The 16,884-nt window shown below is 35.5% G+C and overlaps 1 protein-coding gene across 2 annotated transcripts in view; it reads right to left on the minus strand.

Annotated features, from left to right (window-relative positions):
- LOC117420964 (COMM domain-containing protein 8-like) overlaps positions 1-16,884 on the minus strand; it is a 32,251-nt gene that overhangs the window by 14,301 nt on the left and 1,066 nt on the right. For both annotated transcript variants that reach the window (XM_034034774.2, XM_059032655.1), the window contains exon 2: positions 2,618-2,773. In XM_034034774.2, the coding sequence (XP_033890665.1) occupies positions 2,618-2,773 (156 nt within the window). The remainder of the gene's footprint in view (positions 1-2,617; positions 2,774-16,884) is intronic.

The raw sequence follows: 16,884 nt of genomic DNA on the forward strand, positions 1-16,884 counted from the left end.
GGTGAGGATTAGCCTAGGGCAGAACTCACCCGGGGTGAGAATTAGTCTGTAACACCGACGGCAGCTGTAAATGTAGAAAAATAAAGTGCAGCAAGGCAGTATTGGCGGACTGTCAATCAAAGCAGAAATTCACAAATCAGAGCTAACAGATTGCCTACCTGTAGGCGGGATGTAAAGAGAGAGCTCTAACAATAGGGCAGTGTTAAGGTCATTTATTCGCTCTGCTGGCAGATGTAAAAAGTGTGTTTAGTATTAATAAAATTACAATATGTTGAATACGTTTTGCAAAGTATAAATAACAAAAAAGGCATCTACAAGAGTTTGAATGCATTTGTGCCGTGGGGTCCATTTTGAGGTACGGTACTGGAATGTTGTTTTTTTTTTCTTTTGTAGAAATGTTTTCATACTAACTTTTGTACTTGATAACATTCATTTAAAAATTCAATTGACGGTGGTGAATATATTTTTGTGACTAATTAGCTATTAACATTAAAAATATTTAGTACTTTGATGTTTCAATATCAACTAAATCAAGTTATTAAATCAAACTGATAAATCTTGTACCGATTTATTAACATGTTTGGATATACTGCTATTTTATTGATTACTGGCTCGTTCACAGTCGTCTTAAAATAATGCCAGAATATGATTTGCTGGAAAATAATAATTAAAGAAAAACGTTTTTTGACTGATTCAAATTTCGCTGCAGATGGGTGTATTTTCATAAGTTTTCTTGTGGTTAAGTGGGGGGGGGGGGGGTTGCAAGTTGTATTTGGTGGAGTGGCAAAAAAAGTAACTTATGCAATGTTCTCGTTTCCTTCTGTATTGTGTGCATTAGTCTTTTTTGTGCATGACAGTTCAGCGTGAGAGGTAACGGCTGGACGTTTTAGTTACAGTGTTGATTAATTAGGATTTAAGAGTAATGTTTTTGTGCACGTTGTACTGGTTTTACTCAAAGGGATTCCTGTTCAGGTATTTATGAATGGGAATAATAAGAGACATGCACTTATTTCTTGTTTGATGACCAAGAAAAATAACTGCATTTCTAAAATTTTCAATTATACAAAGGTGCCTAATTTAAAGATTTGATAAAAACGTCTGTTTAGTTTTTGCAATTTATTTTATTTACTAAAATTGAAGTGTTTGAAAAATTATTTTCACTCTGTGCATATTCTATGTGATTTCCATCTTTCACAATGTTTATTCAAATGAATAAAGGACAGTTTAGATTAGGCTTATTTATAATGTTACAGGTTTAAACATATGAAAGGTTTTTAATTTGACATGTTCCCAAGGAGTGCTAATAGTGAGCCACAGTGCCTAATACAGCTGAACAGGTGGGCCTCAGGTAAAAAAAAAAAAAAAATTGGGGCATTCCTTTCACTCCGTTAAAGTTTTGTCTAATTTACAATTAAATTGAAGTTATACAAGCACTCCTGTTTCAGCACAGTTTACATATTTATATTTATCCATAAAACATTAAAACAGTCAGAATTCTAAGGACTACTATAACAAACTAGGTCAAGTAGATAACAGTTTAAACTAGTGCCTTCAGTGTTCAGTACTGGTTTGTCTACTTGACTTAATTATCTGTGATTATCTAGTTGTGAAGTAATACAACTAAGACTAAGGACCTTTGAAAGGTAAAAGAGCTTCTGCTCCATCTAATGTAAAACTTGGGCACCAGCCACATTTAAAACCATTAACATATGCACTCACAATATGGAGCTAATTTGGGTAACTACATTTAGAACCAAAAAATATAAATGTTGATAGATACCATAGTTCAAAGCTAAAGTTTGTAAAAACATGAATCATTTGAATAGTTACTGAAGAACTAATGTCACCTTATTTGTAATATTTTAATAACAAAAATGAGACGAAGAGAGAAAAACAGCATTCTGCCCAGGTTTGTTCTTCGCTGGTATTTAGTGATTACAAAAACCTTCACACTGCCACTGCAATCTGCATAGCAGCTGCATCTGCCAGCCATGTCCCTTTCAGGGATGAAAGGTGACTTCACAATTTGTAAAAAATGTCATATCCTCACTGAATTTAAAATACAATAAGCTTTCAACACTATTTATAGAATAATATTCATCACCCTTTTATTATATCATCAGACTAGAGTAGCTGCTACAGTAGGTGTGTCAGCATTGACAAAAAACGATGCATGTGTTTCCAGGCTACATTATGCACGGACACAATTAGGTTTTTATTGGAACAATGGCAAGTTCTAGAAGTCGTTTTGACAACATCTGTCACGCTGGTTTGCCAATGGCCAGTAATGTTTTTTCTTTCTTTCATAGCATAGATACTGCATAGAGAAGCATAATGTTTCACTTTCAGATCAGCAAAAAGACAGTTTTTAGCAGATTATTACTGGCCAAAGGTTTAACCGGACAGTAATAGTATTGCAATGGAAACCTTGCCTCCCGCATTGCAATCTCTAGGTCATTGCTGATTCTCAGGCATGACCAAACTGCTTCTAGGAGTGTCTTAACAAGACATTTTGAAGTAACTGGTCTGAAATGACCCCAATAGCAATAACAACAAAATTAAGAATGAACAAAGTAGCATTGTATGTTAATATAACACTCTAACACGCTACTCTTACCTCTTCACTGGATAGTTGTTTTCCAACAGCTGTCTTAAAAACACAAGTAAGAGTGTCAATCATTTCCATCCATTCGGTCAGGCTCCAGAAGCTACCATAGTCCTGAAACCGAGGGAGATCACGTCCACAGACACCATCTATCAATCTGTGGAGCAGCTGAGAAAAAGAAATACAATGCTCCCTTAATTACACTAAAACAGTTTTGATCCTGAATGTTAGCCTTCCAAATCTCAAACATATATTTTATATCTATCAATTAGGTCACAGCAAATAAAAAAAAGAGGTCTTTTGATTTTGCATTTCAGGTGCAAGCAAGAGCTACAGCTGTTCCAAATGGGAAATGTATTTGTTTTGTTGAGTTTAATCAAAGATGACATCTTGCCCAGGACTACAACTTCACCGTTCACTGCCGAGGACACATTTCTAAGGAAACAAGCAAAGTGAAATTAAACTTATTTGAAATCAAACGGATAAACGAAAGGCAAGACATATAAACTCATTTAAAATTTGATTAGTTTTTATCACAACAGGTTCTATATTAAATCACACTGTCAGATTGTTATTGATTGCTTCTCATTAACTGTGTAAACAAGGGACACCGCGAGAATATTTGTTTTGTGTGAAGTAATCAACTTGTTATTTTTGTTTTCAATTACCTAACTACTTAGAACTTCTTAAATGTACTCAGAAAATATGAGTAGCAACACATCCCATTAAAACTCACTCTGTTACAGCCATGTTTGCTGTTTTTATACAGAACATTATGTGGTAAAATAAATCAGATACCTGTAGCTTACTGTATTTTACAAAAGTTTTGTTTTGTGCCCCAGGTTGATTAAATATCCCCTTTGTTTTCAAGCCAAAAGTTCCTGTGCTTGTTTTAATTGGCCAATGTGTTACTGGCTTGGAGACATTTAAATTCAAATTGAAATGCAACACTGGTTGATACACTGGGTAAGCCTTAGAAAATGCATAACTGAAGCAGGACATGTAACTACTAAGCACAATTATCTGAGTCAAAGGGCAAATTCACAAAGCCTTTACCCCAAAGTGTCACTGAAAATAGAAAAACACAGTTATAAAATAGAAAGACAGTTATAAAATTGATGCTCCATTTGAGAACTTAACATACACCCACGTGAAAGATTTTCTTGCAAGCACTTAAGGTTAGGTCATTGGCTTTTTTAGGGTGTTCGGTTTCAGTATTTCTAAATCATGCTGGATTTTCCAAACCTAAATTCATGGTTAGATTGATGGATGGCTGCTGATAATATTGCACTTAGAGCAAGAATGTGTGATACCTCCCTATAAAGACAAAAAGATGTATACAAAAATAGAACACTGGATCCAATAAAGGATCAGTATACGTATTGCCTTTATTTGTAACAAGGTGTTTACTGTGACCCCAAAGAGGAAGCAAAACAAATACAATAATAATTAAGAAGAAATATTAGCTGATCTTGTCAGACCTACAACTTGAAAAATAGGTTAGATTTCAGCCTGATTAAAATGATACACATCATGACCATACCTATTTTTCAATTGTATTTTGTCACACTTGAACCAAAGTCATTGTATTTATCTTGCTCTTAATTGTATTATTACTTGTACTGCGATACTTGAAATGTATTTGCTTACGATTGTAAGTCGCCCTGGATAAGGGTGTCTGCTAAGAAATAAATAATAATAATAATAATAATAATACAATAAGTGGTAAGGTTTTATCAGTATGCTGATAAAACCTTACCACAATTACTTCTTAAATGTACACATTTATGCAAAGGAGATTTATTCTGTATTGGACAACAATAACACGCAAGGGGTAGTATTAAAATACAGTCCGCAAATACTTACCTTTTAGATTTTGATGTACTTATCTATTAAAGCATGTAAAGGTTTTTATTTTCAGCAGTGTTTAAGACGTTTTCCTTCAGTAATGGACACATATGAAAAATGGATAGCTTTTATAACAGTAAAGGGGAAATCTCTGCCTTGCTTTTGCATAGTCTCTTACTGATACCCTGCATTAATTGCTACACTGTACATTTGAAGGACCAGTACAGTATGGCTAATGCATTTTTTTTTTTTTTTCATGAGCACATAAATCAGAACCAGTTGTATATAGGATTAAAGATTTTTTTTTTTGTACATAATATTCAGGAAGGCGAGCAGTCTACCATTCATTCCATTAAAGGAATTTTTTTAAGACTTATGAAGAACCTTTCTTTAATAACTATTTGTGCCCACTATAGTGTATGCTAATATGAATACTGTGTATAAAGGCCACAGACTATTTTAGGCAAAAAAGAAGTTTAATCGAAAGTCCCGCTGAAACAGTATCTCTGTGAGAGCATCTCAATCTTGAATTGAAATCCCATTCATCCTGGGCCCCTCCCTAGGAAAAACTGCCAAAACGAGTTGTAGTTCATTTCACTTGTGGCCTGAACCTGATTGGAATCCAAGCCCCAGACCCAGGAGGCAAAGGAAAGCTACAGTCATCGGTCCAGATACGTTACGTACCTGCCGCTTTTACCCATTCAAAAATCCGAAATACGCAAAAAAAAAAAAAAAAAAAAAAAAAAATGAATGCGTTAAAACATGCATAGCAATTTTGCTGCACGGCTTGTCTGCCTCCCCTCCCGCCTCCCCTAAAACTTCCACTAACTACATCTCCCAGAATACAATGTCTTCTGTTACTAGGAAACTGTACAGAAGAAAAACATTATCCAATCTCTGGCTAGCCCTGTTATCTTTGCAGCCAATCACAGTAAGAATAAGAAAAATTCAAAGCTAACACAGGTTGAAGCGTAAACACCCCAGTCCAGCTACAAATCCAACTGGAACCATCATCCGAGGCAACCGCTAAAAAAAGGTGCCTATAATATTAAACAAACTGTTTTATAACGTATTAATGCATTTCCTTATTTTATTTATCTGTATGGCTTTATGTAAGTTAGGGCAGCAGTGTGGAGTAGTGGTTAGGGCTCTGGACTTTTGACCGGAGGGTCGTGGGTTCAATCCCAGGTGGGGGACACTGCTGCTGTACCCTTGAGCAAGGTACTTTACCTATATTGCTCCAGTAAAAAGCCAACTGTGTAAATGGGTAATTGTATGTAAAAATAACATGATATCTTGTAACAATTGTAAGTCGCCCTGGATAAGGGCGTATGACAATAAATAAATAATAATAATAATAATAACAATAATAATAAGTTAAGATGTTCACCGAGTTTAAGAATTTAATGTTAAAATAGTAGGCTAACGTAATTAATTTGCAGAGAGTGTGACACCATGAAAAAAATTAACCGATAAAGAACCTTGTAGAATGCACGCGTAGTTCAAAGTAACTGTTGCACCCTTAAAAGAAATGCTCAACTTTATTTTGCCTCGTTTCGAGTTAACTTTAATTAATCAAGGCGTATCATTTCTTTACATCCAAACAGCATCTTTTTTCCTACTCACTGAGAGCTTACTATGGAGCAGTGTCCCTTTCAGTGACGGTAAAGCGTTTGTATTTTAGCTATATTTTCTTTTATTCTGCAGTCTCTTAAAACTTCCGTACACTCCCTTTGACTCGACTTAGGTTGGGACCAAATCAAAACTTTTTAATCGCACTTAACAAAACTGTATTTAATAGTGTTTTCTTTATTTTTTGTAAGTATCTATTCATAAAAAGAAAACGCTATTAAGTACAGTTTTGTTAAGTGCGATTAGCGGGTTGTCAAAGTTTTAGATTTGGTCCCAGTCTTAATCTCTGACCTTTCGCCTCCTTTATATCCAAATTATTAATTTCTTAAAGGCACAGTGCTCCATTACAATGCATCATTATATGTCTAATTCTAGTACAACAAATGCAACCAAACTAGCATAATAATAAAGAATGTTTTGGCTATTTTAACTAATTTTAAGGATATTAACTTTTAGTATTTAACATTCAACATTTTAATACTTAGTATTTTCAAGGGTGCAACATAACATTGCAGTTAAAATGGAAGGCTCTTTTTTAATGACTACCCCATTACCATTAAAGACTTTACAGTGTTTATCAAGATTATTCATGTTTTCAAAGTAATGTTGCATTTCACCCCCTGAAAATACATTTGACTCTCTCAGTATTAAAATTAGATGGTAAGTTACTCCCAGACCCAAAACCTTATCTGGAGCGCTGGCTACAGCACCATGTAAATAAGACTGTTTCACCAAATAATGTAGCTCCCCAAAGCACAATTTTTCATCTTGTTTAGCTTGACATTTTCTCAGTGCTTTCTCTGTGGATAAATGGTTGCAAAAATCGGGTAAAATGCACATACTGGCAATGAAAAATGTTCCAAAAATTATTCAACTGGCTGTGCTTTGCCTGCACTTTTTTTCTACATAATTTTACATTACTTAATTTACAAGTTTAAAAAATAAGGACTACTTTAACTCTACTTTAACTCTGCATTTTGGCCTATTCACCTTCAAGTCTTTGAGAGAACTACGGACTACCTAGTTTACAAGAGGGACTTTAAAATAATGTATTAGGTAGAATTTGTTTTCACTTGTTTACTAAAAGCATATTTTTCACAGAAATAGCCTAATAAATGGTTTAACTGTGACATGTGTTGTTTTGTTTCTCAGTGTTATCCTGAATCAAGATATAACGCAAGAGAAATCAGAAACTTTTATTTTCTCTCTCCTAATGGCCATTCCTGTGTACATCTTAATAATCTTTTTAGAACTATTTCCTCCAGTGCAGCCATATAGCATCGCTCCTTTTGAAGCATATTATTTTAAAGGTTCCTTGCTCCCTCTAGTGCTTTAAAAGTGTGCTATAGCCAGACAAATTAACTGAATTTACTTCAGTATTTGGATAACTGAATTTTCTACTTTTCTAAAAAGTTAATTTGGCAATTGTTTTAGTATTTACTATAAACATATACAGTTATGTTCTTTTCATTGCAATTTTTTTTTTGGAAAGGCTTTTTAAGCTGTAGTAGCACATTAAAAGATTACAAACTGCTCAGGATCATTCAGCCAATCAGAGAGCACGTCTTGCCTTCTATATTCCATCACAGAGAAACCCTAGTCATGACAAACCGTACCACTTTCACCTTTTACTGTACTGCATGGTTCACATCACCTGCTTTATATTAAAAAAGTCATACCTGAGGCACATTTTCGAATTCCATTCAACAGCAAAGTCCATTCAAAACAGTGACATCACAATCGACCATGTACCTCAGCCACTTAACGGTATTCTCTTCAGCCTTTTCCCTCTCTTCAATGAAACTGACAACGGACTAAATTAAGGTTGGTAATAATTAGAAAGCAAATGTAGCTGCATTTAACTTGTATACTAATAATAAAGCAGTATATAATACATTTAAAACGGATTGCGAGCATCTGTATACGTATTATATCGGCACTCGCAGTATAGAATCATACCTCGGCGTTCAGCCTCTGTCTGTTCACTTCTACAGTACGCATGCCGATATTACTAAGACGTTCGCCATCCTATATATACTGTTTTAAAAAGCTGAAACGAGTAAAAGTACTCTATCAGAATGCCTTTCTGTTTTGTTTCCCTCACTTTTTTTTTGGTGGCCAAATAAGGCAGGTTACATTAAAGGAATAATGCACGACAGGGCGTGTGTTGTGCTGGGATAACATCACGCCTCTGGTCCAACAACACCCGAGAAGTGATCTTATCCAAGCACAACACACAACCTGGAGTGCATTATTCATATTATACAATGGCTCACTGAAAGAATTAGCAAATAAGATTCATTTCATATGTTTAAAACTGACTTTAAATTAGACAAATGTGGAAATAACATTCCACCTCATAAAAGTTCTTGTTTTCCATTTACAATTGTAGTAAAGTAATAACTATGACGTTCTAACAGTATATTAAAGTTACGCCTCAAGGGTGGTTCATTAAGTGTCTGTTTAAGCCTGCTCCGAGCCCCACGTAACTGCTTATGCCATACGGCTCTCCGGAGCTATTTCTGACAAGAGGCATACAATTGTCGTAAAACTATATTACGGTGTTCTATTGTGACAGTTTAAGTCTATATGTGAGTTTCTCTCACTCACCCAGTCATAAAAAACTTTGACTGCCCAGTTGGTTGGTCGTTTCGTGGATGCTTAATTTCTGTCAGACTCTATCTTGTCTAGTCCCTCAGAGTTGATCTCTGGGATGCTCTGTGTTTGAAGGCCCTTTGCCAAACGAGGTTTCCACAGTTGTCATGTTGTTTAGAGTAAAATTCACTTCAGGAATTGTGTAATTTATTCTGTGTTATTGACAGTTGTGGTGGATTGATATGTCTGTCTAGGTTTTCAGTGAGGAGGTTGCTGGTACTAGATTAGTGATGTTATGCTCGGATAACATCACAGGTCTAGTGTAAGGCTAAGCAAATCAGAGCTCAGGAATTTCTCTTGCCATTGTATAATTGTGGTTCATCAACACAACCTAAACACTGGGCAGTCAAAGTCTGTATCACTGGGTGAGTGAAAGCTGCATTGTTGAGTGATTGCATACTGCTGCCTGAAAGTGGGGTGTTCGTTTGACCGGTCAGTTCAGAAGTTTGGTGTTCGTAACTTCTACTGTATATATCTAGCATGGGATACATTTTTGTAATCCCACTTATTTGGAATAACATGCTTACAGGGACTAGTTTCGAACATGCCTTTGCTTACATTCCAATCTAATGGTGTACTGCTGAAATTCAGGATGGAGCTGTGGTTCAGTATTTCAAACAAAAAACATGTTTTATAACAACTTAAAAAAAAAAAAAATTAAAATAATTTCAGATTTCTATTGTTGTTTTGATCTTTTTTTCTATTTAATAAGGCACTGTATTCAATTAGCTTTACCTAGCAGCAACAAAACTACTAAGAAGCACATGCTACAAGTAGAAAAGCCGCATTCATTTTCAAATCTCACTTTCATTAATTTCCGATGGTTAGATTATTGTTTGTTGCCAGATACATAAAACCTCTCAAAATCAATATATAATGTATCTTTATGTATCTGTGTTAACTATACATAAACTAGATGTATTTGTTTGCTTTTACACTACATTCACAATGATAATATCTGCAATTATGAAGGGTACAAAACGGACACTGTACAGTAAATCAGTGAACCACATGGGTTGTATCTGAAATACACATTTTCATCGTTATTTGTTACAGTGTTTGTGTGTACTGCATTGATTCTTAATCAAATATCTTCCGTTTGTTGCCAAGCAACAGAAATAAAAATACACTTTTACAAAATTGTACACATAATATTAGTCTTTGCTTCATAAGGAATGTCCATTGATGGTCATTTTATTTTATCACTTAGCATGAGACAAATTTGCAGTACATGTAGAGCTTACTCCAGGCCCATGGTTTACTGGCTTTAATGCAGCCAAGAAAGCTGAAGTAGTTTTAGGAGCTTGCCAAAAAGTGCTGGCATATTTCATCTTTGTGTAAAACTGTGCCATGTAGATTACTATTGAATGTGACAAGAACATGCCTTTTTTAGCAGCAATCCCTTTCACTTTTTTTGCCAAGTGTAGAGCAGATGGAGGGAATAGCACTTCACCAAAGCCAAAAATGCCATTGGTCCACCTCGGTATGAAGGAACATATACTTTGGTGCAATTCTATTTTACACTAGGCTTCTTGGAATTAAGCCACTGTTGTAGTGAGAGTTTTGAACTTAGAAATAACCCAGAAGATCACAACCCATACTTACCAGAAACCTACCAGATATTTATAGATAGACAACTTTAAAAATGCATGACCATACACTGCCAATTTGTTCTGCACGGCTTACCAACTAGAAATCATTCCCCTTAGAGGAACTGCAAGACTTCCATAATTTTTTTTTCTTTTTTTCTCAGTATTAGCTGTGATCTTGCTTATCAAACCGCTACTGCTCCCTGTCTGGACTGATCTGATTTTTGTAATGTGTTTTTTTGTAAGAACTGTAAGTCGCACTGGATAAGGACGTTTGTTATGAGAAAATACATACATACATACATACATACATACATACATACATACATACATACATAAACAACAACAACAAACAACAATAACTAATGGGGGGCAATTCATTCAACTTAAATAAAACGGGCTGAATGGGCAGTGGAATAAGAAAGGAGCGCCTTTTGTAATTTTACATTCAAAACGCCGACAATTTACCAATCCAGTAATCAGTAGCCTAGCCTACTACTGTATAAGCATCGTCTTTGATATTGAAATCTATGTGAATGCAAGGTAAGGAGGTGCAAACTGTTGCTGGATCGATCTAGGGTTGATATACTGCTGTATGTGTCTATTAAAGTAAAGCTTTCCTGCATTATACAGGTAGTTGTTGAGTATCTGCCGGCTTAGTCCATGTTACATACCGACGATATGTACTGTGATACTATGCGGTACTCTTGATTCTGTTTTGGGAGTTATTCTTTCCGTGCCAAGAAAGCGTGCTTGGGAAAGTGATTAGTTTTCTTTCAGTCCGAAAGAATGATCATGATTGCAGCTTCCCTATTTATTTTTTAAACATGTATTAAAACTAGTGATGTTGCTATCACAATCGTTCTTTTGAATATAATCATTAGATGTGGACAGAACCTTGTATGATCTCTGGGTGTTTTCTATTGTTGTAGTACCTCGGAAAGCGCCTGCATTTCACTTCAGGGATTGGGTGAGTGAGTGCTGGAGTGATGTGCGCAGAGTTAAGTCTTGCTTTTTTAAAAGCATTATTTTGTGCCTCGCAAAACTGGTTTTGTGCTTGGCGCATAGTTTTGAATATGGCAGGATCTCGCAAGTTGTCGGCACAGCACAAAACGGATTGTGGCATGCAAAAAGAAGTTTAGATGCAATGCTGCTGAGGAGCCTGAGAAAACCCTCAGAGAAACATAAAATATGCAAGACCTACCCGGTACGAGGATTAGTTGTTTAACCCGGTACACATGAAGATTGCAATATCATTTTCATATGACCTGGCAGAAAGATGACCTGACAAGCTAATAAATAAAATAAAAAATAGAATTCCACGATTAGAAACCATAGACACTTTATGTAAACAGTAACACAACATTATAAACAAATACAAAAAAAGTGTATGATGTCACATAAACCCCAGATGGAATTATTTTCATGCAACTCACTGAAGCCCATCTAGTCATATATATGTCTGCTTTGCTTTGTGTCTACTTCAAAGTGAAGTTAAAATAACCAAACTGAAGCTACTGTAGGAAAGAGGTACTGTAGCCCTGCATGCCTGGAACCTAATGGTTACTGTAGTGCAATGTTGCTGTTACTGCACTCAGTAGTCAGGTGAGTCAAATTCTGCATTACTGCCTGACTAACAGTATTACTAGGAAAGTATAATGGCCTCCTTTTTTGATGGATGTTGTTTTATGTATTTCTCAAAGTAAGACACTGAGACCCATGAGTTACACTACCCCTCATTTAAGCATTTGTAAAGTACACTGTACAGTAAGTAACATTCAAATCGAGTGACAGTAATTTTAAATAACGTGCAGATAAAACATATAGAACAAGTGTGCCTTCTTTTCAAAGAATACATCCAGCACAAAATGACCACATAAAATATATTTGGATTATAACAACAATATAGAATAATATAAGACGACTTTCAGTCACACTGGGCCATGGCTGCCAAAAGGAAAATAGAATTGTTCTGGAATGAAGATAGTAATATTTAAAACAGGGTGTGTTGGCTTAAGCTGTCAAACATCACACTTCACAGGTACTTCATGGTTCCATTCGTAACATAATTTGAAAGCAAACTTGGGAAACACTACAACTGTGAAATCCCCTCAATAAAGAGAAAGTCAAGAGAGACTATTCCAGTGAAACTTTGAAATAAATAAGATATGAAAAACCCTACTTAGGGATACTCCTTGACAGCTGCCTGATTCAGTACATCTGCCCTTCTGCCACACTCTGAACAGATTTGTAACAAACACTGCAGAAAAATGCCTGCAAGCCATTTTTCAATGACTCCACAGCTCCATAGCCTGTACACCAGAAATACGTGTGTCTGTTTTGATCTCTGGAGTAATGGATCCCCATTCAGGTTTATGGTCCAGCAAAATCACAAAACTCAATGGCATCTGAATTGAGCTCCAGGTTTGAAGGCGTTGGGAATTAATTGGGATTCTTGCCCTGGCTTTCAACACACAGCAGAGGAATGCAGTCGGTTTACTATACTCATCTCAATTTACAGTAAGCAGTGTTTGTTCAGTCTCCACTCCCCCTTTTATGGCGTGTGTTTACAGAAAACAAAATAGCCACATGTCACTAGGCATAAATGTTAGAAGGTTATGTTGACAGATTTATGTATTCTATATGGAGTGGATATAATGAAAGAACAGTGCACAAATACTTCAAGAACACATCAATTGCCTTATTACTATAATTCATAGAAACAAATTCACCCTACAGCAAACAAACAAACCCGTGGTAAGCACAACTAAATAAAAAGGGTTTAAATTTACCCTTGTAGCAACTCTCGTTTAAAGCCCCCTTAATTAAAAACCTGCACTACCAGTAGTCCAACAACTGCAATTAAAATGTTTATATTTCTGTATATGCATAACCCCTCTGTCCTTCCATAATGAATAATTGACAGGGCACATTTAATAAAAATAGATATATTGTAATAAAAATAGTTAAATTGATCACTAGTAGGCAATTACTCAAACATGTTTTTAAACTTTTTTGGTAGGATTACAGTATTGCAGTGCTTTTACAATGCAAGATATGGGTTGTGTATTTTTAATTATAAAAACAGACAAGCTTAAACAAGTACTTAAACAAGAATGCCATGACTACAGTAAATACAAAAATAGGTATCCCTGCATGAAAAGCTATACGCTACTACATGTAAAAGTGCAGACAGAAGGGCAGGTGTCTACCTACCCCCAGATCATGAATAACGCTCTAAATTGCACCCTACACAATTTTCTTTAGATGATAACTCAGAAGTTAAATCTTTGAGAAAATGAACCTAAGGATCTGTGAAATTCATGGGAGAATTAGAACGACATGGCTAACCTGCAATTCAGTCCTAAACCTCAAGATGTCTGTACAGCCACTCCAGCTAAAATGATCAAACAAAGAATTAAGTAATCAACCCATTAAACTCTTGCTAATTACAAAACACCCCAATGTTTTGACAATTATTGCCATTCTACAAATTGATGCGTTTAAAAAAAAAGCTTACCTCGATATTTGCTGTTTTAGAACAAATAGATGCACCAACAAACTCAAAAAACATTTTTATCAGAGATTGCACGCAGCAATATCCACCTGGTGTGATGGATATAACTTATTCTGAAAGCTGTAAGTAACATTAGAATTCAAATGTATAATAAAGTTGCATAATCACTAAATACATACCGAGCACTGGCATAAGAGTTGCACAGCACAGATGGCAGACTAAACAAACTGTTAAAACTTTCCACTAGGTTTCTAAAAAATTGACAAGTTACTCCAACCCTGATCAATGCACAATACAACCATGTTTTATTTAACCAGCTCACTGGATTCTGAAGGCAGTAAGGATTTTAGACCCACAACATGTTTGTAGTTTGGATAAAGAACAACTCCCGTTAGATTGTATTCCAGGGTTTGATGCTCACTGTAAATCAGAAATGGAGGGATATCAACTATATGCAAAAGAAAACGGTAGTGTAATTTCTTTGACTGAATTTTAGACAAATGCTGAAGAACTATTTCCCAATTTAGCAAAAAAGGCTCAAATATATTTGTGAGTTGTTACCAATTCTGAAAGAAGACCGGGTTAAGTAACTGACGATGCTTAAATTTAATAGCAAAATATAATGGGCTTCTTATGAACAACCTTCTGTTTGTATATTATATTCAAAGAACAAAACAAAACAAAGAAAAATAAATAAATAAATAAATAAATAAATAAACACTGCATATATATATGTGTGTGTGTGTGTGTATATAGTGTTCAGGGATCGGCGCCAGAAACAGGAAATCCATTAAAAACATTTAAAAAAAACAGTATCTTCTCTTCTGTTGACGAAATATAGGCCTATATTTGTGACTGGTGATAAAGAAAATGTAATTAATTTGTACTGGTAAATTAAAACCTATAAATAATATATTTACACTTATGAGTTCTCTAAAATCTTGTTATACGTATTCACGGGGACGTAAGGGTTAAATAAATGCCAGTAGCCACCTACAGCGTTCTGTTTACTAATCTCTAACACATTCTTTGTAGGAATGGGTTGACCCATTCAAATGGTTAAAGTAACGTAATGGGATGATTTTTTAATGCAGTGGTTCTCAAACTTGTTTGTTTGTGGACCACCTAAATTGTTTTTTTGATCTTGGCGGACCACACAATAAACAGTATAGCTGACTGAAAAATAAGCACATAAAAAATAAAAAAAATCATTAGAATACTAAGAATAACCATAGATTTACCCTCCCTTGTTTTAATGTGATGGGTGGGTCTGTTTCTGTGAGCAAGTTATTTTAAAGAACGGTTCTAGTTTAAATTGATAATTACAGCAAAAATTCTATGTGAAATAATAATCTGTGAAGTTACAATACATCCATGAGGTTGAGTTACCAGCACAGTCAGAGCTATGGATCTGCAGTGTTTATCTTTATTTATAAAACGGAATAAGAACATAAGAAAGTTTACAAATGAGTTTCCTGCTCATTTGGTTGTTAGTAGCTTATTGATCCCAGAATCTCATCAAGCAGCTTCTTGAATGATCCCAGGGTGTCAGCTTCAACAACATTACTGGGGAGTTGGTTCCAGACCCTCACAATTCTCTGTGTAAAAAAGTGCCTCCTATTTTCTGTTCTGAATGCCCCTTTATCTAATCTCTATTTGTGACCCCTGGTCCTTGTTTCTTTTTTCAGGTCAAAAAAGTCCCCTGGGTCGACAATGTCTATACCTTTTAGGATTTTGAATGCTTGAATCAGATAACCGCGTAGTCTTCTTTGTTCAAGACTGAATAGATTAAATTATTTTAGCCTGTCTGCATACGACATGCCTTTTAAACCCGGGATAATTCTGGTTGCTCTTCTTTGCACTCTTTCTAGAGCAGCAATATCGTTTTTGTAACGAGGTGACCAGAACTGAACACAATATTCTAGGTGAGGTCTTACTAATGCATTGTAAAGTTTTAACATTACTTCCCTTGATTTAAATTCAACACTTCTCACAATATATCTGAGAATCTTGTTGGTCTTTTTTATAGCTTCCCCACATTGTCTAGATGAAGACATTTCTGAGTCAACATAAACTCCTAGGTCTTTCCATAGATTCCTTCTTCAATTTCAGTATCTCCCATATGATATTTATAATGCACATTTTTATTGCCTGCGTGCAGTACTTTACACTTTTCACTATTAAATGTCATTTGCCATGTGTCTGCCCAGTTCTGAATGCCGTCTAGATCATTTTGAATGACCTTTGCTGCTGTTTGCCACTCCTCCTATTTTTGTGTCATCTGCAAATTTAACAAGTTTGCTTACTATACCAGAATCTAAATCATTAATGTAGATTAGGAATAGCAGAGGACCTAATACTGATCCCTGTGGTACACCACTGGTTACCTCGCTCCATTTTGAGGTTTCTCCTCTAATCAGTACTTTCTGTTTTCAACATGTGAACCACTCCCTAATCCATGTGCATGCATTTCCTTGAATCCCTACTGCGTTCAGTTTGAGAATTAATCTTTTATGCGGGTCTTTGTCAAAAGCTTTCTGGGAATCTAAATAAACCATGTTGTATGCTTTGCAATTATCCATTGTCGATGTTGCATCCTCAGAAAAAATCAAGCAGGTTAGTTAGACACGATCTCCCTTTCCTAAAACCATGCTGACTGTCTCCCAGGATATTGTTACCATATAGGTAATTTTCCATTTTAGATCTTATTATGGTTTCCATAAGTTTACATATAATGTTTGGATGCTGCATGCTGATTAGCTTTTACCCTTCAGTTATTATTATTTATTTTTTAGCAGACACCCTTATCCAGGGCGACTTACAATTGTTACAAGATATCACATTATTTTTACATACAATTACCCATTTATACAGCTGGGTTTTTACTGGAGCAATCTAGGTAAAGTACCTTGCTCAAGGGTACAGCAGCAGTGTCCCCCACCTGGGATTGAACCCACGACCCTCCACACTGCTGCCCCAGTTAAATAGCACAATGCATGGCTGAACTTATTTTTGCCGAAGCACAGTTCAATTAATAC

Source organism: Acipenser ruthenus, chromosome 1 (assembly GCF_902713425.1).
Source record: "Acipenser ruthenus chromosome 1, fAciRut3.2 maternal haplotype, whole genome shotgun sequence".
NCBI classification, from domain to species: Eukaryota; Metazoa; Chordata; class Actinopteri; order Acipenseriformes; family Acipenseridae; genus Acipenser; species Acipenser ruthenus.